Below are 21,234 nucleotides of genomic sequence, written 5' to 3' on the forward strand. Positions count from 1 at the left end.
TTGGTATGTTCATGTACAATGCGAGTGGGCCTTTACCTTCAAGAGCAGAAGGACCCAATCAACCAGCGACTCTATCAGGGGTAGCTCTGCATTCACATGTGGAATTGTTTAGAGAAAAGAACCTTATCACTTCCATTTTCGGTTATAAAACATCTGATATATCAGACTGACATACCTAGCTGACATAAAAATACATTGATCTTATCATATAGGAGGCCAGCCTAGGTCCCCAACTTTCTCAGTTAATATAATTTACCTCATATATGGGTCCACACTCAAGAACACTGATTCCAACAACAATTCTAAAATTAAAGAAACAAAAAGATTTGATCAAATTCCAATTACAGCCGTACCTCAGTTTACGAATTTAATGCGTTCTGCGGGACTTTTCGTATTGCGAAAAAATTTGTAAACCGAAACGCGGTTTCCCATAGGAATGCATTGAAACGCAATCAATCCGTTCCGGAGGTCAGAAAAAAGTAAAAAAAAAAAGTCTGGAAAGTGCACATTAAAGGCATAAACACTGTACAGGGACATGATTAAAAATGAATTTGTAAATGCATCGAAAACCAATTAATCCATTCATATTGTGAAAAAAATTTATAAACCGAGGCATTATTTTCAATGGATTTTCATTCGTAAACCGAAAATTACATTAATCGAGGCGTTTCGTAAAACGAATCACGCCTGTATAGATATACAAGATTTGTACAAATGAATACAATTTTGGTTCAAGGAACACAGTGTAGTAAGTATTGGCTGCAGTTGGCTCTCACAATGTACAGCACACTTGATGAATAAACCATAGATCCCTGGATTTGTGTTGTGATAGCGAATTACACAATAGTTACATAGGGGATTAGTTATTAAAATTGGAGAATGCAAAAAATCTGGTGCAACTCTGCATAGAAACCAATCAGCTTACAGGTTTTATTGCCAAAGGTTACTTGAACAAGCTGAAGTTAGAAGCTGATTGGCTACCATGTACAGCTGCACCCAATTCTGAGTGCACCAGTTTTAGTAAATCTCCCATATAGTGACATAGTTAAAAAGGTTGAAAAAACATACAAGTATTTTAGTTTAACCAACGGAACAAAACTTAATAAGTAATTGAAAAACTCCATATACTGAACTCTATACCATCAACTGATTCAGAGGAAGTACAAAAAAAAAACATGGCCTAATTTTCCCCACCAAAGGTAAAAACAAATCTCCCTGATCCTCTAAGGCAGCGGTTCTCAACCTGGGGGTCGCGACCCCTTTGGGGGTCGAACAACGCTTCCACAGGGGTCGCCTAAGACCATCGGAAAACACATATTTCCGATGGTCTTAGGAACCGAGACACCGCTCCTCACCGCCGCCGCCGCCACCGCCGCCGTCTCCAGGTGTGGGCGGGATGACATGCCGCCCCTGTCATCTGGACACACCTCGAGATCAATCCTCGCCTGTGATTGGCCGCCGGCACTGTAGCTCAGGAGAGGCACACAGGCGGCCAATCACCGGCAAGGAGGTGGAGCTTGGAGAGGAGGAGCCGAGCGGCACCGCGAAGATCGAGCGAGTGAAGAGGAGGAGAGCGGCCAGAGAAGGAAGACATCTGACAGGTAAGTGTCGGTACCATGGGAGATGGAGGGAGCCAGCGAGTCCAGGCTGGAGCAGGGGTCTGCAAGGTAAGTATCATTGGTGTCAGTGGGAATAGTGCCCCATCATTGGTGTCACTAATACCAATGATGGGGCACTATTCCTCCCACTGACACCAACGATGGGACACTATTCCTCCCACTGACGGGGCACTATTCCTCCCCCAAATGACACCAACGATGGGGCACTATTCCTCCCCCACTGACACCAAGGATGGGGCACGATTCCTCCCCCCACTGACACCAACGATGGGGCACAATTCCTCCCCCCACTGACACCAAGGATGGGGCACTATTCCTCCCCCCACTGACACCAAGGATGGGGCACTATTCCTCCCCCCACTGACACCAAGGATGGGGCACTATTCCTCCCCCCACTGACACCAAGGATGGGGCACTATTCCTCCCCCCACTGACACCTATGATGGGGCACTATTCCCCCCACTGACACCTATGATGGGGCACTATTCCCCCCAATGACACCAATGATGGGGCACTATTCCCCCCACTGACACCTATGATGGGGCACTATTCCTCCCCCCACTGACACCAATGATGGGGCACTATTCCTCCTCCCACTGACACCAATGATGGGGCACTATTCCTCCCATTGACAGCAATGATGGGGCACTATTCCTCCCACTGATACCAATGATGGGGCACTATTCCTCCCACTGATACCAATGATGAGGCACTATTCCTCCCACTGACACCGATGATGGGGCACTATTCCTCCCATTGACACCGATGATGGGGCACTATTCCTCCCACTGATACCGATGAAGGGGCGCTATTCCTCCCACTGATACCGATGATGGGGCACTATTCCTCCCACTGACACCGATGACGGGGCACTATTCCTCGCACTGATACCGATGACGGGGCACTATTCCTCACACTGATACCGATGACGAGGCACTATTCCTCCCACTGACACCGATGACGAGGCACTATTTCTCCCACTGACACCAATGACGGGGCACTATTCCTCCTCCCACTGATACCAATGACGGGGCACTATTCCTCCCACTGACATCAATGATGGGGCACTATTCCTCCCACTGATACCAATGATGGGGCACTATTCCTCCCACTGATACCAATGATGGGGCACTATTCCTCCCACTGATACCAATGATGAGGCACTATTCCTCCCACTGACACCTATGATGGGGCACTATTCCCCCCACTGACACCAATGATGGGGCACTATTCCTCCCCCCACTGACACCAATGATGGGGCACTATTCCTCCTCCCACTGACACCTATGATGGGGCACTATTCCTCCTCCCACTGACACCTATGATGGGGCACTATTCCTCCCACTGATACCGATGATGAGGCACTATTCCTCCCACTGACACCGATGATGGGGCACTATTCCTCCCACTGACACCGATGATGGGGCACTATTCCTCCCACTGACACCGATGATGGAGCACTATTCCTCCCACTGACACCAATGACGGGGCACTATTCCTCCCACTGACACCAATGACGGGGCACGATTCCTCCCACTGACACCAATGAAGGGGGCACTATTCCTCCCACTGACAACAATGACGGGGCACTATTCCTCCCACTGATACCAATGATGGGGCACTATTCCTCCCAATGACACCAATGACGTGGCACTATTCCTCCTACTGCAAAATTACAGTTATGAAGTAGCAACGAAAATAATTTTATGGTTGGGGGTCACCACAACATGAGGAACTGTATTAAGGGGTCACGGCGCTAGAAAGGTTGAGAACCACTGCTCTAAGGCAATTGGAAATTCCCTGGATCAACAATCTCTGGTGTTATTACCTAGAAATGTTAACAGCCAATTATATTCTGTGCATTCAGTAATGCATCCAGCATTCAATAATCAACTGAGCTGGCTAGATCTAGTTCTTGAGCTCCTACTTTGCAGAAATATTTCTGTATGCAGATGATAAACCTTTTTTCCACCAGAGGACTGGAGGAAAAAATGACCTTAAAGTGAATAACTTTATGGGGGATAGTTACTAAAACTGGAGCACTCAGAATCTGGTGCAGCTATGCATGGTAGCCAATCAGCTTCTAACTTCAGCTTGTTCTCTTAAACTTTGACAATAAAACCTGGAAGCTGATCTGCTTCTGTACAGAGATGTATCAGATTTTTCACTCTCCAGATTTAGTAAATAACCCCCTATGTAAGAATGAAGAAACTATGTAAGTGAATAGCTTTGCAAAAAGTTCACTATATGGACCATTTATGCATTTATACATACCCCCGCTTAAACACCTATACTGAAGGGAGAATAAATTCAGTTTACCTAATCTTTACTCGTATCTAATATCCCCCATGCCTCTTATTAATGTAGCACCCTCCTAGTTAGGTGCTAGGATGTGTATAGTTAGGTAACCATAGCTGTGTTTCTCTGCCTACCAGAGAGGCTGTCAGGTAAATTCAGTGTGGTATTCTGCTTGAGTTCTGCCCGCCTTCAGGAAGCTATGAGAGTCTTCCAGAACATGGGTAGGGGCTAGGCAAATGAACAGCATGAAGATGGATACAGCCCTGGCCAATTGCAGGGGAAGGCAGTCCCATTGCATGCTGGGAGTGGTATTTATATTCTAAGAGCACATGGGTTCAGGGTCTTTCCTGGGAGTGGATTGCACCAGCCAAGCTGGAGGCAGGCTGCCTTGCCTGGCACATGCTGCCATGCAGCCTCAGGTGGGTCAACCTGAGGGCCTAATGTTAGAAAGAGTTACCCTGGTTCTTCAGTAAGCTGACTGAGGGGAGTTGTCTGCCAAGGCTCTGTCTGGTATCACTGGAGGGTTTCGCTTGGAAGATTGGAAAGAAGGCAACCATTCTATCCTTGGGCCTTGTGAGTACTGACACTGAGCAACTTCGGAACACTGTGTGCTTGCTGGGGTTTGATAGTCAGTGTCGGTCTGGAAAAAAGGAACACTGGCTAGTGTTCTGGAGAGCTTGTCCAAGTGTTACTACTTTACTTAGCTACATTAACATTGGGCTGTCGCAGTCTATCATAACTAGCTTATACCTGAGCAGCTCAGCCCTATAACTACTACTACTGCAAAAAGGGACTTTGCTCACTCCTAAAACTACTTGCTCCTATAGGCTATGAGAGAAGCCTGCTGTCTTCTGTTAGCCAAGACTTTATAAGTGTTCAACTAAGAGATCAGCTAGATGTCCTCAGTGTGAACATTTCTATTTTGGAGTATCCTATTACAATTCCCCATCACTATCCCCAGTTTTACAAGAAACTCCAAAAACAAAACATCCATCCCGATCAATGAAGACAATTAGCTGACGTGTGTGTGAGCGTATTTGGCTGCAGAAATAGACTGTGCCTGGTTGCGGGCGAAGTAAGGGGAAACCGGGACATCATACAAGCCGCTCCTTCGGGGGTAGTGCTACATCAATGTCTTTTGGGTTCTGGTGCCATTCATTCAGAATGAACCTCCTAGGCATTTGTATAGTAGTTGCCAATGCATTTTTATTGTATGTAAAGGTGCACTACAGCCACATTCAAAATTGATCAGCTGGCTTCATGCAGCACACTATATTAATAATAATAATGAAACACATAGTGTGAATGGTCCCATAAGCATTCAGCCTTCAGATGCCTGCAAATTAGTATTTTATATACAGCTTCTCAAGCACCCAGGAGCCCTGAAACCAAAGTGCTCCTTCAACTCTCCAGTGATGTTTGAACATGACAGGCATTCCCAGCGGGCAAAAGGCAGTTAAAAGTGAAAGAGAAAATTGCATTATTAGAGACTCACATTTTTTGCGGCTGCATGAAAGAACATGTACTGTATGCACCAAAGGTTGACCACATTTCATTTGTGATGGCATTTAGGGGAGCCTAAGGTAACAATAGTTTTATTTTGCATATAGTTGCATGCAATAGTTACAGATAATAAATTAACATCTGTAAAGTCAGAGGTTATAAATGAAGTACTTTACCTCCATGTTTGAGTGCTGGCAGCTCCATTTCAACCAGCTTAAAATCCTCAGGTTTTGGGGCACCATCGAAATGCTTCACCATTGTCCATGACTTTGCTACAACCATGATTACTGACCTGTCATACAAAATGGATTATTGACATACAAATGAGACATGTCACATGACTAAGATATTTATATATCCACCTGAACTGCCACTGAATGGCACCAATGACACAACACTGTATTTCTTTCCTATATGCAGGAGGGGGTGGCAGACAAAGCACATTTAAACCCCAAAGCAGAAGTGTATAAAATGCAGCTTACCAGTCCATAGATGTGGTGATTGTCTCAGAATGTTTCTAATGGCCATTTCTGAAGCACAGAGAGAACCATCTTTGGTCTTGGAAAATGGTGGCCCAGACCCAGCCATTTCTTGCTCTCCATCACAATTTTACTTACAGATTTACATATATATATACTGTATATATATTTTGTTTTTAAAGCTGAACTATACTCACCTTGAATTCAATGATGCACCATCCCTGGAACTCACTGCAGGTCGTTAACATCTTTGGTCATCTGGCTTCTGAACCTAAATTGCCGACCGCTGTCATTGGCCGGACATAGATGACATCACTGTTGCGCATGTGGTGGAGTTCCATTAGATTCGACATTGCCAAATTAGTACAGTCAGCTTAGTGTACAAGAATGAATGGGCAGGTAAGTAGCTTTAAAGTGGTAGTAAAGTATTTTTATAAGTTTATAATAAAGCATACCTGTAGGTAAAATAAATATCTGCTAAACATTCACTGCTCTCCATGAATGAATGGGCAGGTAAGTAGCTTTAAAGTGGTAGTAAAGTAATTTTGTATTTTTTTACCTACAGATAAGTTTATAATAAAGCATACCTGTAGGTAAAATAAATATCTGCTAAACATGTTTAGGAGATATTCTACGGAGTAGCAGTGACAATTTTGGGGCATGCGCTTTCTTCAGTGCTGTGTGCCGTGGACGAAATTCCCGTGAGCATCAGTGGCTCAGCCATTCAAGCAGCTGCAGCCCACAAACCTGGAAGGAAGACCGGATCCTTGTTGACAAAGTCCGGAAGTGCCGAAACGCGTCCAGGGCACGTGACGTATTGACGTTCCCGGAAGTGCCGCGGCAGCCATTTTGGATTCTGGAGCCCTTGTGTGTCAGAGGTCTGGAGAGGAACGGTATACTTCAGGTGTCCCCCAGAGCAGAGAGTGTTAGTGCTGGACAGGAGTGGTAAGGGGGAATGTCCTGGTTATCGGGAGACCTTCTACACATGGAAAGGGGATCGTATACTGGTCGTTAGGAGCTGGATGCTGATTTGCTGATTTTATTGATTTTATATGTAAGTGGCTACAATATATTTTATATATTATTGAAATTCATATACTGATTCCTGGTCTGTTTATGAGGTCCTAAGGAACAAGAGGATACCAATCTAAGGACACCCTGTACACATGTGGTTGATTACAAGCTGAAATTTTCTGATTTAGGGTAATTATGCACTTGGTATAAGGCTTGCAGTGACATTTACTTATTAATATACCTTTCACATGAGTGCTGTAACACTGGAGTGTTCTTTTTGCATGATACACGTGTGGCACTTTGGGATATGTGATTTAAAAGGTAATATACTATGTCTAGATTTTGTTTTTTTTTTGAGGTATTTGAAGAGCACCTGTGATTGATTTGTATCTTCTTCAGTGGAGTAGGAAGCGTCTTCACATCAAGATCTGATCTTAGTTTGGACTCATTATTTGGACACTTTGTGTGTTGGGACTTTATTTTATTTATGTATTTATTTTTGTAGATTATTTTATTTTTTGCATAATTTTTTGGGTAATTACTTTGGGACTTGATTTTGCACTGTAATTGCAGATTTCTGGTTTAAGTCAATGAATTTATTAATGCTAAAATACTATCATATCCATGAATTACTGGGTGTCAAGAACCACGAACTGGAGGTGGCCCAGTTTATGCTTAGGATACTAACCTGTTATATCAGAGAGAACCATAAATGCAATGGGGGGTTTGTGGCTGAGAAGATGAATTTTAACAACCTGGGGTGAAAGTGTGTGGTTTTTGGTGTACAGTATTTCCACTTTTTCTTTTTTCAAAGGATGCCTCGAAGTGCTGTGACAAAATGGCAGCTCTTGAATGGACTTTTAGCAACAACTGCCTGATCCCCTTAAGCTAAAAATTATAATCCACTGAAAATCTGACCAGCAAAAGGATATGTTTAATCAGGGGGAATTGTTTGACATTTACCAAAGATGAAGAGTACAAAAGGATGTTTTGCTACAATTTAGTGACACAAATGACACAGCACTATAAAACTGACCAGCTGCAGGGCAAATAAAAAAAGCCATTTAGGTCCACATTTACTATTGACAAAATTAGGAGACCGTAAATGACACAGTAGTGTAAAACTAGCCAGCAACAGGACAATTTTAAATAACAAGCCTATGCCCAATTTACTACAGACATAGAGCACAGGCTGGGGCTTTACTACAGGAATTAAAATACTATGGAGGAAACTGCCATGTAAAATTGAGCAACTTTAAACTGGGATTATTAGGCCTTTCTAGTATACGTCTATATTTTATTTTATCTATCGGGATGAGGGGGTGCAGTGCATGCGAATTATGTACTGTGAATTGGTCTAGGTGCAGTGTTCTTGCACATTTAGTAGCAAAGTATCTAAGGTGTTGAAAACTGGAGATCTAGCTATCAGTCAGTTGTAGTGGACTGATATTGATGGATGGATATTGGATATTGGTAAAACAATTTTTGAGTGTACAGATATGTGCACACAGACAGGGCACATAAGAAATTGTACCCCAGCACTACAATTCAAAGTACCCAAGCGTAGTCTGTTAAAGCAGATGTAAACCCAACCACTAAAGTCTAACATAAGTTTTAACTTAATAATATAACTTGGAAAAAGTCATGGTAAAAATGCAGCCAGCAACAATTAGGAAGCATGAATACACATGCAGCAGGTTATTCCTGTAGTACAGGAGCACAGGGATATGTTGTGAAGAGGCTGTAAGAAAATCAATTGCAGCCAGCAAAGTTAGGAAATATGCCCTGTGGAAAAACACATGCAGCTTACTATCAATGTGGTGCATGTGGACAGAGATAAGCTATGAATAAAATAATCTGCAGCCAGAAAACGTAGGCAACATGCCCTCTGAAATAACACTTGCTATGGCTGTAGTGCATGTTGACAGGCACAGACTGTGAAAAAAACACCTGCAGAGAGTTATCTGTCCAATTGCACTTTTTCAGCAGCTCACCTATGTTTTTCCCATCACAGTAGTGCATTGTCAATATGGCTACTGGAAAACCAACCTTTTATAATATGGGGCTTAGCTTATCTACCCCTTTATTGATCCTACTATGCTGTCTGACCAAAGTGCAAAGACCAGGAAGTGCATTACTGGTAATTTATTGCTATGGCAGCAAAAATGCCCATTAGCTTGCCCAAGTCGTGAATTGTAACTAGGTTGGGTTCATCTGTAACTCATGCTCTTTTTGAACCCAAATCTCATCCTTATGTCTTAGTCATTCCAGTGGTAAAATGAGAATTCACAGCCATTCGTGCATCTTTTCTTCTACCTGGAAAGGGTGTTGCAGAGCTAACCCCACCTAATCAATAGATCCTTGAGGTATGTTTATGTTCTGGAGTGTTTATAGTGTCCAGGGAAAAATCCCTTATTACCAACTATCTTGGGTAAGTCTATATTTCCAAAGGGCAAGGCTTTACACTCTGAAAATTAATATATCATTTATCAGGATGAAATGATGAGTTATTAGAGACCAAACTCTAAAAGTATTGGGACGCCTGCCTTTACATGCAGATTAACTTTAATGGCATCCCAATCTTAGTTCGTAGAGTTTAATATTGAGTTGGCCTGCCCTTTGCAGCTATAACAGCTTCAACTCTTCTGGGAAGGCTGTCCACAAGATTTAGGAGTGTATCTATGGGAATGTTTGACCAATCTTCCAGAAGCACCTTTGTGAGGTCAGGCACTGATGTCAGACCAGTAGGCCTGACTCTCACTCTCCACTCTAATTCATCCCAAAGGTGTTCTCTCAGGTTGAGGTCAGGACTCTGTGCAGCCCAGTCAAGTTCCTCCACTCCAAACTCGCTCATCCATGTCTTTATAGAAGACTTGCTTTGTGCACTGGTGTGCAGTCAAGTTGGAACTGGAAAGGGCCATCCCCAAACTGTTCCCACAAAGTTGGGAGTATGAAATTGTCCAAAATGTCTTGGTATGCTGATGTCATAAGAGTTCCCTTCAATGGAACTAAAGGGCCAAGGCCAAAACCTGAAAAACAACCCACACCATAATCCCCTCTCTTTACCCTTGGCACAATGCAGTCAAGCAAGTACTGTTCTCCTGGCAACCACCAAACCCAGACACGTCCATTGGATTGTCAGACAGAGAGGCGTGATTCATCACTCCAGAGAACACATCTCCACTGGCGGCGTGTTTTACACCACTGCATCCGACGCTTTGCATTGCACTTGGCAACGAAAGGCTGGGTGCAGCTGCTCGGCCATGGAAACCCATTCCATGAAGTTCTCTATGCACTGTTGTTGTGCTAATCTGAAGGCCACACGATGTTTGGAGGTCTTTAGCTATTGAATCTGCAGACAGTTGGCAACCTCTGCACACTGTGCGCTTCAGCATGCGCTGACCCCGCTCTGTCATTTTACGTTGCTGTTGTTCCCAGTTGATTCCACTTTGTCATAATACCACTAACAGTTGACCGTGGAATATTTAGTGGCAAGGAAATTTCACAGATGGACTTATTGCACAGGTGGCAACCTATCATGGTACCACACATGAATTCACTGACCTCCTGAGAGTGACCCATTCTTTCACAAATGTTTGTAGAAGCAGTCTGCATGCCTAGGTGCTTGATTTTATACACCTGTGGCCATGGAGGTGATTGGAACACCTGAATCCAATGATTTGGGGGGGTGTCCCAATACTTTTGGCAATATAGTGTATATCTGATGTATACTTCTTCTGGGAGGTGTAATTTGTCCTATGAATCTTATGGACCTAGTAATATAGTTGTGTCCAACTAAAGGATATCTTCTAAATTAAAGTAACAACTTTTTGGGAATGTACTTCCATTGCGGCAGGAAGTTCAGCTTTAGGTTAGTCTGGATCAATATTCCTGTTGCACAGATGTGTATTTTTGTAAACTATACACCAGATCATTCAGGACCACTTATGACAGGACCTCATCGAAAGTCATTTGAAGACCCTTGGCTAGTTGCAGTTATGAGACATCTGCACGCCTTCGAACTGGACTGATTTTTGTTAAATGTGTCACATCCATGGCTGTTTAGCACAGACAGGAGATTTTACTGCACTTGATGAATCTATGGACACTGTTTGAACTGAGTTTCTTTTATGGACTTATAATTTTAATGTTGCACGAATTACCAATGTACAACCGCGAATATCAGTAATATTACTATTTATTATTTTAGTTGCACTTGTAGTGCACCTATCATCGATTCTGCTCACGGGCATAATTGCTTTACCGCTTGCTGATTTGCTGTTCATTATACTCGCAAGTTTTATATATTTATGTGTTGCACTTTATTGTTCCACTTGATATATTTATTTTTTTATTGTGATTTTAGCGCTGCACCTTTTTTATGCATATACTTATGGGGATTGTTACCTATACTTTGCATGCTAGCTGCTCTATAGTCATCACCAGCGCTCACCTATATACAATATATTTACATTTTTACCTTTTTTGCAGCAAATTACCTTAGTGCTGCAAACAACTGAAAAGAATTTCCAGAATAATTTTTTTTGGCAAAGCTTAATTTGATCATGATAATTAGGCTTGATCATATCTCATACTGCAATTACCTCCAGGTATAAAGACAAGCCTGGATTAGAAAGTACTTGCAATACTTAAATCTTTAATACTAGTACATTAAAACTAGTAGACTATGAATATGGACAAAAAGCCAGATTCCCTATAACCTGGGAGTGTTCCTAGAAATCAGAAACATTCAGCAGTGAAAAAGAATTAAGCGTTCATTTTGTGTCTGTAAATCATGATAGCATAGCACATGGCAGCATAGGAACAACAAGCACACTTTGCATACCCCTTCTATGTATTCCCTGCAGAGGCAGCTTTTCAGGAAGGAGATCATGATACTTACTTGCTGGAAGCTTCCGTATGGAGAATAGGTTTCCTTGTTGGTCACTGAGCAAGTAAGAATGCAGAAGTGAGGGGCTAGCCTGCTATTATACAAGCCTGAGAATGTCCTCCCCACCCACGTCTTGCTTATGATCACCAGTATATACTCCCCTTCCCCTTCTCTGTCTCCTCCTTTGACAAGAACAACAGAGGATGGGGGACTTCTTCAACCTTTTAATAGCATGACACCCTTTTTACTTATTAATCCAATTATCCCATGTTCTGCTTTTGTGGTAGAGATGTAAACCCAGATGACAAAATTGTTAATCTATCTCAATAATATGGATATCATTTTAATGGTTATAGGTAAAAAAAACAATGTACCATATTACAGAACGTTACAGGATGAGTGTCACATAGACAAACAGCAAGAAAATGATTAAAATGTCATTGTACTATAGCACCCTCTTGGATAGGTGCTATAATTAGTTAGATTTGGTCCTCAATCACTATGTTCAGTGTAGCTGTGCTTTAAGTAAATTTAGCTTGTCTCCCTGTAACCATTGTGGCTGTAATTGTTGTGTTAGGTACATTTAGTTGTGTTCACTGTAATCAGTGCAGCTGCATGTGACTAGTTAGGTCTGCTCAGTGTTTCAGCTGATGCTGGTTTGCCTGCTTCCTCTGCTTTCTAGAAATCAGCAGAGTCCTTTGGAACATAGGTGTGGAGCAATGAAAATAGCAGTATGAATATTTATACAGCCCTGGCCAATTCCAGAGAAAGTGGCTTTGAAGGCTGCTGGGAGTCTGTATGAATACTCTGGGACACAGAGCTTCAGGTTTAATTGTTTCCTCTGTTTCCAGAGAGCAGTAGAACCCTCTGGAACATAGGTGTGGAACAATGTAAATAGCAGTATGAATATTTATACTGCCTTGGCTAATCCCAGAGAGGGTGGCACTGAAAGCTGCTGTAAATTTGTTTAAATTATCTAGGACACAGAGCTTCTGGGTTTTTGCCTGCAGAAGTAATTTCCAGCCTGGAGGGCTTGCTGGTATAGATGTAAACACATATGACAAAATTGTTAACCTGTCTCAATGATATAGATATAGTTTTAACGGTTATAGGTAAAAAAAACCAATCAGGGTTTGCTCCCCTTCAGGGCAACACTGCCATGTACTTGCTGTTGGTGAGGCCTCAGGTGGACAACCCTGAGGGCCTGAGTATTGAAGCTCCAGAGAGCTCACTCAGGGGCTTTCATATGAAGATCTAGTCAGCATCCCAGGAGAAAGGTGTCACATGGATGTTGGAAGAGGGCAACCAACTTTCCCTGGACATTTGTGAGTACAGACTTCTGTGAGAGATCTTAGAGACATTTGGGCTGCTGTCACCCCTCTTGTGCTAGAGAGTCAGCTGTGTGTTTGACCAAAGTGGACATCGGCTGGCTTCCTGAAGATCTTAGTCTATCTAGTTCTGTGTGAAGGGACTCTGCTCTGGTTCCTTTAATAAAAGAAACCTGCTTTTAACTGGTTCTTCAACAAAGCCAAGTCCACAGTTTGCTATTGCAAGGACTTTTTAGAAAGGCGTTTACTGTCCTCAACCTGTACATAGTTCTCTTTTTGCAGTATTCCACTAAATTCCCTCAACCCTACCCCGGTTACTCCAAAAATAAAAAGAACATCCCCTAGACTCCGTATTGAGCCAAAGAGAACTGTGTGCATGTGCCTGGCTGTGGAGCACAATATGGGAAAACTGCTGGCCCCTACAGGGGTACAGTACCATATTATAACAGATCGCAGGATGAGTTTTACAAAGACAGTCAGAAACAGCAGTTAAATATCAAACTACTTGTGAAGGAGAAGAGACGAGGCCAGATGAATGAATGAATTGCTGCCATGTTAAACTGCCATACCACATATGTATAAACCATTTTAATTTATTATTGTAATGCAGTCTGGCTGCATAAGCATTAATAAATGTACCTCTTTTTTACTTGTTTTTTTTATCAGTTATTCTGACTCAGACTACAAGGCCATAAACTTTATGTCCAGCAATGTATACAGCTATATCACGTGGTGTTGAATTTATCTCTTGCATCGGGTCAGATAGTTTAACACAATGAATAAACTCACATGTTGAGGAAGTCAGATGAGGAAACCCATTTGAATGTTCCGTTTAATGGAGAATATCATAGGTAGAAAAACGTTAATGTTGTAAGCCTCATGGAAAGATGCATTAAGGAAGACAGGATACAGTGGAATGACTACAGAGAGATACGGGGGGGGGGGGGGTATACACAAGTACGGTGAGAGAAAGAGCTCAGCTCAGACAGAAGAAGACAGCTTAAAGGCACAGAGCAATAATAAACAAGTGATGGTCACAGAGAAATAATAATAAATCAAATAGTGTAACACAACATCAGCTAATCTCTGAACCCCATTAGGCCATCACATAGAAGAGTCAGACCACAGTTCTCACACGCAAACTCTCCTGTGGTCCAACATGCTCTACTGACCACTGCTCTGAGAAACATCCCTCTGGATTCCTGAGCAGAGCTATTGATTAGTACAGTGCTCAGGGGGATGTTTCAGAAAGATGGGCTATAGCTTGTGTATACAGCAGTTCAACTCTCCTAGTGCTACCAGCATGGGGTTTTGTAACCTTTTCAGCACTAGAAGATCAAAAAAGTAAAAACAAGGCATATTCTTTAATGCATATGCTGTCTGACTGCATTGCAACAATTTATTAAGAGGGTTCAATTTGTCTGTGAGGACTTTTTATGCATAGCTTGTATGGACATGGGGTAGCTACTATTGCTCATTACATATGCAGACTCTGCTTCCTGCTTAGTAGTATTGCACAATGACCATGCTTCTGTATTCTCTTATAAGGCTAACTAAATTATCTCAAAAGTCATTAAAACATTTGTTTCCTTTTCCAATTTTACATAAATCACTGCCAAATAAAAAATTTAGTTAATATCTAACTACACATTTGTTGTATTTTACAATGGCTGTTCTTCACTGCTTTTTTTTTTTTATTTGAAATCTAAAGGGTCTGTATGCTCTTACTAGGCCTCCTGCACATGGCCATTTTGATGTATCTGCCAGATTCCAGAGGCAGGAATCAGTAGATTCTTGCAGCTGGAATCCGGGCATGTGACTAGCACTAGACTAGTGATAGTGTGGGGGTTTATGTAATAATTTATTCTAAATACGTAGGGCGGTGTCCTCTCCCTAAAACAAAATATCGCAGTGCCTCCAGCCGTTAAAATACGGCAAATATTTAATGAACCAATAATTTGGACACCTTAATAATTTGATCACTACTTAATAATATACCTTGAGTCCTTTTAGCCAGTATGATTTCATACCATATACACAAAAATTGCCTTTTTGATAAATAAATAAATACATTTATTTATATACAAAATTTATATATATATTACTACAAACGCAAAATACTGGTGATAAATGTATACTTGTACATACAATCAAAAATATGATATGCTAATTTCTATATGGGATCATACAATATCTGATTTAATTTAAAAGAACATATAAAATTTTATTAGGGATAAGTTTGAACCTTATAGTGCTTCAGAAATTATTTCTAATTTCTCGTGGCCATAGAGAAAAAAGAAAAGTATCTCTGATAAATCGCACTACAACAACACTACAAATTAGTTAATAATATATATAATCTCAATACAATATTCAAACAGTTATGTTGATGATAATTATATATATAACCTTAATATATTCCTAGCACACAATACAAATGCTATAAATCTTTGTAAAATTGGAAATATCAAAAAAAATACAATATCCTAGCAGTCTCACCACTCCCAGAATCTTAAGTTTGAGAGTTCCCCAGTGGGATGCAGTTGGGCCTTCAAATGGTCCTCAAGACAAATTGGCAGCTGGAACTCCTTCAGCAAAATGGCCGCAGGTAGCAAGTGAGGGATAGTGCAGTAGGTGTTAGCAATAGGATAGATAATATATATTTTGGAAGTTATAGCAGTGTTGATTGTAGTGTTTAGAGTAGAGTGTAGCTATTATATAAGTAAGGTATATCAGAAGAAGTAGTTCAGTATAGTCATAGATGTGTTGATAGAAGTCTAGATCAGAAGTGTCATAGAAGAAGTGTAGAAGCATAGAAGTGTAGAAGCATAGAAGTTTAGAAGATTTGAAGATTTTTAAGTGTGTTTCTGAGGTGTATGGTATTTTTATACCATACAATCCTTTGTTTCAAGGGACCCTCCCAACAGGCTTGTTGATTGGCCGGTCGAGAAGTGTGCATACATAGAGATATTTCTCATCTGGGGACAACCAGGTATCACAAAAAAAAAATTGGTGTCTTAATGATGACTCATACTTTGATTGAAACAAAATGTCTTTAGGTATCAAATATATATGTGTCCTATTCAAGTATAGTTGATTTTACTACTAACTCTTGGATAAGGACCATAGAAAGATACAAATACATTCGGTTTCTCATTTTACTGATGTTTAAACTGTATTGGAATAGCTGATTTCTTTTGGAAATGTACAAGTTACCCCAATTCAAAAATCATTTTATTTTCATTATTTCAAACTTAGTTGAGTGGGATGCAATACCTAACCTTCTCAAAGATATTTTCCCTTGATACAAAGTGTTGGTAATATGCCTTTTGATAATGTCTCTGTTGGTATGTATCAAACTTTATTTTCAAAGACCCAGCTCTCACCGCAAAGTTCACATGACTGGGAAAAAACTTTATCTACCTGCCCTATTGTGTAGGAATTAGGATAAATAGACTGGACTGGAGTTAACTCAGTATTCAATGGCATATTGTCACATTTCAAGAAGTTTGTTTGTTCATCACACTTTCCAAGGTTTTGTGTGAGCTCTCAGACAAAGCTCTCAGGTTTGGTTACCCTATTGTCACTTCCAGACCTTGTATATGTTCACCTGCAGAAGTCCAAATAGTGGTGTTTGACTACCTATAATTAAGTTCCCTGCAAATGAAGTATCGCCTAGCTTCCCATAGACAATGGTAATTGTTTAGATGACATACAACTGCAAGGTCTTGAAATAACCAGAATCAGATCCCACCGTTGTCCTTTTGGTTAGGTGTGTTGGCTCACCTGTAGAAATTCAAATAGTATATTGTGTCTTGAACAAGTCTCTTCCACTCATTGTGTGTATGAGGTAACCACTTGAAATATTCCTTGAAATTCACTCCAGAATGTTAACCCCTAACAGTCAGCTGGGATTCTCAATTTTGTGATAATATCATTTTCTTAATAAACAGTCCCTCAAAAGTCACTACAATAGGCTGACACTGACTCCTGCTGTTTACATGTATCTGCACTCAAAGCAGTTACCTGGGACTAGGGACAGATGTCCAAGCCTGGAAGCAGCTGACTGTTAACTGAACTTACTGAAACAAGCTTCACATTGATAATCAAAATGCTTTGATGAAATTAACCACAAAAGTGCTGTTACTTACATTTTCAAAGTAATTTGCCAAACACTTGTAGCCCTGTTAAGATGTTGTCTTCAATGCTTTCTCCAAAGAGCTCACAGCCATATAGTTGAAAGCTTAATCAAAACCAGTTTATAAACCTTCCTACCTGCATCTTGTGTTTTCACCTTCATAAGATACACATTGATCATGTAGTTATATGGTGTCATTTCTTGACCTGTATGCATAGCATAGTAGAGTAAATCCTCACATTCCTTTGTCAGTAGTTTCATTTTGTGTGGAAACATGATGCATGTGGCATGGCACTGCACGGGATAATGCATGGCCTCTGTCTGTAGTATGAGACCTAACACTTTCTCTGAAGAAACGACATATCCCACAATCCCTACATCTCTCAGTCTAGTCTTAGATTGTAAGTTCCAAGGAGCAAGACCCTGCTAACCCTCTTGTATTGAACTGTATTGTTGCGGTATTGTCTCCCGTTATATTGAAAAGCGCTGAGCAAACTGTTGGCGCTATATAAATCCTGTATAATAATAATAGTGTTGGTGCAGGTGAGAGCTAGGTACACAGTAATTAGATCTGACAGCCATAAGCAGGCAGAGCATTCAAACACACACAGCGAGCTCTCTGATGCAGCTGGAAGTTTTTTTATTACATTAGCACTCTCACATTTGTGATATGATACAGAGCAGATAGCATGGCATGGAAGTCTCTTTGGCTAGGGACAAGTTAGGTTAACCGCTTGCCCACTGCCCTATAGCAGAAATACTGCTACAGGGCAGCAGGGCTGCGCAAAATCACGTATATATACGCGATTTTGCATTTCCAGGTAGGGTGGCCTCAGCTGTTGATCACCGGGTCCCGGACGGTGATTCCCCACTGGCACCTGGGAAACACTGAGCATCACTGACAGGGGAGAGGTCTGTATATAAACAATACAAATCTCTCCCCTGTCAGCTCCTCCACACTGCTTTGTATTGCTCTGCAAAGCAAAGTGCTTACACAGTAAAGCACACACACAGTACACAGTTAACCCTTTGATCGCCCTAGATGTTAACCCCTTTCTGCCCAGTGTCATTAGTACAGTGTCAGTGCTTTTTTATTAGTACTGATCACTGTATTAGTGTCACTGGGGATGTCAGTGACAGTTAGTTCCCCCCCTAGTGTCAGTCCTGCAGTCCCGTAATAAGTCGCTGATCGCCACCATTACTAGTATAAAAAAAAAAAATTCCAGTATATATACCGCCATTTGTAAACACTACAACTTTCACATAAACCAATTCATTTACATGTATTGGGATTTTTTTTTTTTTAGCAGACATGTAGCAGAATACATTTTGGCCTAAATTTATGATGAAATTTGATTTTTTAAATTTTTTACTGGACATTTTTAATAGCAAAATTAAAAAATAATGTTTTATTTTTCAAAAATGTTTATAGCACAAAAATAAAAAACACACATGTGATCAAATACCACTGAAAGAAAGCTCAATTTGTGGGAAAAAAAGATATAAATTTCATTTGGGTGAAGTGTTGCATGACCGCGCAATTGTCAGTTAAAGTAACGCAGTGCCATAGTTAGGAAGGGGGGTAAATCCTCTGGAGGGCAAGTGGTTAATGAATACATGGAATTAGTCAGCCATGATGCTAGAAACTGCAGCCACATGTGAGCCCATGGTTACAAGGTAAGGCAAACAAACAACACAGGTAATATAATAACACTAATACCTATTAACAAAAATATTTAAAAGTATACAGTACCATTTTTTAATGAAGAAACTCTGTGCCATTGCTAATAGGTACGTTAAAATAGTCAGTCTAATGTAATAGAACAAAAAGAAAGAAAATATATTTTTAAATATAACCATTTATAAAGCATTCACAATAGTCAGTGTAATGCAATGGAACAAAAAGAAAGAAAATATATTTTTAAATATAACCATTTATAAAGCATTCACAAAACAGTAAGTTATTCAGTAGCTGCCTAAACACAATTTCACAATGACCTGCGTAAACAGATGTTTTTTCTTTTTCATTTTTCCTTTACCTTTTTCTTTTTTGCAGTTAAAAAGATGATTCTGTCACAAGGGTTGGACTGGTTAACCACAGTCAAACTCTTTATCTATGTCAGCCAAGGGAGTAAACCCTGCTTTGGCAATCAGAAATATTCTGATGTTTTGATTTGCTTCAAAGCATACATGTTTATCTAATTGCCAGATCACACTACTTTATCAAATGTATTGAATGACATGTTTCAAACAAAGGACAGCTTTGCCAATCCAGCAACTAGTGTTTGATGCCAAAATCTTGTTTGGGAACAGCAGGCAAGCCATGGCTCTTTTACTATTTGTTGCCTCATGGTATTCCACATGATGAAGGGAAAAAATATTGGTTCTGGCATAAGAGTGTACGGTCAAAGTAATGGCAGCTGGGTATTTGTCTTTGTGGTGCTGCATGTCACAGATAAAGAGCAAATTAACAATCTAATATAAATGATTAGTATGTGCCATTGAAGAGGAGGAAAAGAAGATTTAGGATTTCAGAGCAATGGCTGATATTCAGGAAGAAAATGGCTCATCAGTAGGCTCACAAATATGGCAGCAAAGTGCCCTTAATGAGAAGGAGGAGGAAGAAAAGGGCACATTAGGAATATAAAAAAAAATGACTGACTCTACATGTAGAACCTATGCCTCCCACTTCAGACCTGGCTTGACAATTTTTTTAAATAAATGTAATGGCAGCTATTGCATTAGAAGGAAGTGTTGCAAACAAAGAGAGCTTTGCCTGTGTCAGGAACAAGCCTATGCTGCTAAATCCCTGAAAAAATAAAGACCCTAGTAACATTTTCATCTATGATCATGGATTTAGCATAAGCTCCCATCTTGTTCCTACTAGTTAAATCATAAACATAATATTTTTGGAAAGCATTCATGTCTAAACATAATGTAGGGCAAGTAATTTAGGCTCTGCAGTTACTCACCTTTCTTCTGGAATACCTGTGCTTTTCTATAATGATACTTTTATTAATCTTGACAGTAGATCCCACTGTATTCATATCATATCTAATTCAAGAATGCTTTACTTCATCCCGCTGCTAGGGGTCCTCTTTCAATACTATTGCAGCATAAATATTGTGATCAGTGCAGAATATAACTTAAAAACATCTACAAGGACAGTGTCAACAGTGGGTATGTGTACGTATAAAAGTCTAAAAACTCTGGTTTGCCACGATTTACCACGAAAAAAAAATGTTTTTGTTTGTCACAAAAAAAAAAGCGAAAAAACGTGGCAAAATGCTAATACAAAAACGCTAAAAAAATGCTGAAAAACTCACGTTTTTAATGCGACTTTACACAGCTAACGTTACCGGCGTTATTAACCACTTCCCGACCGGCCGTTGTATATAAATGGCCGGACGGTGGCAGTGCAGGGTCGGGTGACCGTTTATAAATGGCCTCCCCACACCCTGCTTGTGTTCGCTCCCTGGGAGCACGCAGCACCGCGATCCGGTGCCCGCTGTGTCCTCCGGACACAGTGAAACACCGATCGTCAGACGGGACCTCTGTACGTGGTCCCGATCATGTGATCACTGATTGGCCAATCAGTGGTCACATGCAAAGTAGTAAGCAAGATGTTACTTGTGACATCATTGCTTACTACGTGTGAAGTCTGTGAATGATCACAGAGGTCACATGGTACAAGGCTATTCACAACAGCCTTGTACCATGTGACAAGCTGTGACCAATCACAGCTCACTCAGTACTTCTCAATGACTGCAAGAATGCAGACAGAGAGAAAGAGAAATGATTGCTTTTACATCCTATATGGGTGTAAAAGCAATCAGTGTAAAAAAAAAAAAAAAAAAAAATCTTCATCACCCCCCACAAGTAGTACAGTGTCACCATGGTGACACTGTACTGTTAGGGTGACAGTATGTAAAAAAAATAAATAATAATAATATAAAAAATAAAA

At 40.8% G+C, this 21,234-nt stretch overlaps 1 protein-coding gene across 1 annotated transcript in view; it reads right to left on the reverse strand.

Moving 5' to 3' along the window:
* LOC149473681 (prostaglandin reductase 1-like) overlaps positions 1 to 11,922 on the reverse strand; it is a 47,386-nt gene extending 35,464 nt beyond the window's left edge. Inside the window, exons 1-3 of the mRNA XM_089674747.1 lie at positions 11,817 to 11,922; positions 5,597 to 5,712; positions 257 to 302 (exon numbers count right to left, since the gene is read on the reverse strand). Of these exons, the coding sequence (XP_089530873.1) occupies positions 257 to 302; positions 5,597 to 5,702 (152 nt within the window). The 5' untranslated portion in view covers positions 5,703 to 5,712; positions 11,817 to 11,922. The remainder of the gene's footprint in view (positions 1 to 256; positions 303 to 5,596; positions 5,713 to 11,816) is intronic.
* Between the last annotated feature and the right edge of the window lie 9,312 nt (positions 11,923 to 21,234).

The sequence above is a fragment of the Staurois parvus genome, unplaced genomic scaffold (assembly GCF_062004578.1).
Source record: "Staurois parvus isolate SC_StPar_1 unplaced genomic scaffold, SC_StPar_1.0 ptg000012l, whole genome shotgun sequence".
NCBI lineage: Eukaryota > Metazoa > Chordata > Amphibia > Anura > Ranidae > Staurois > Staurois parvus.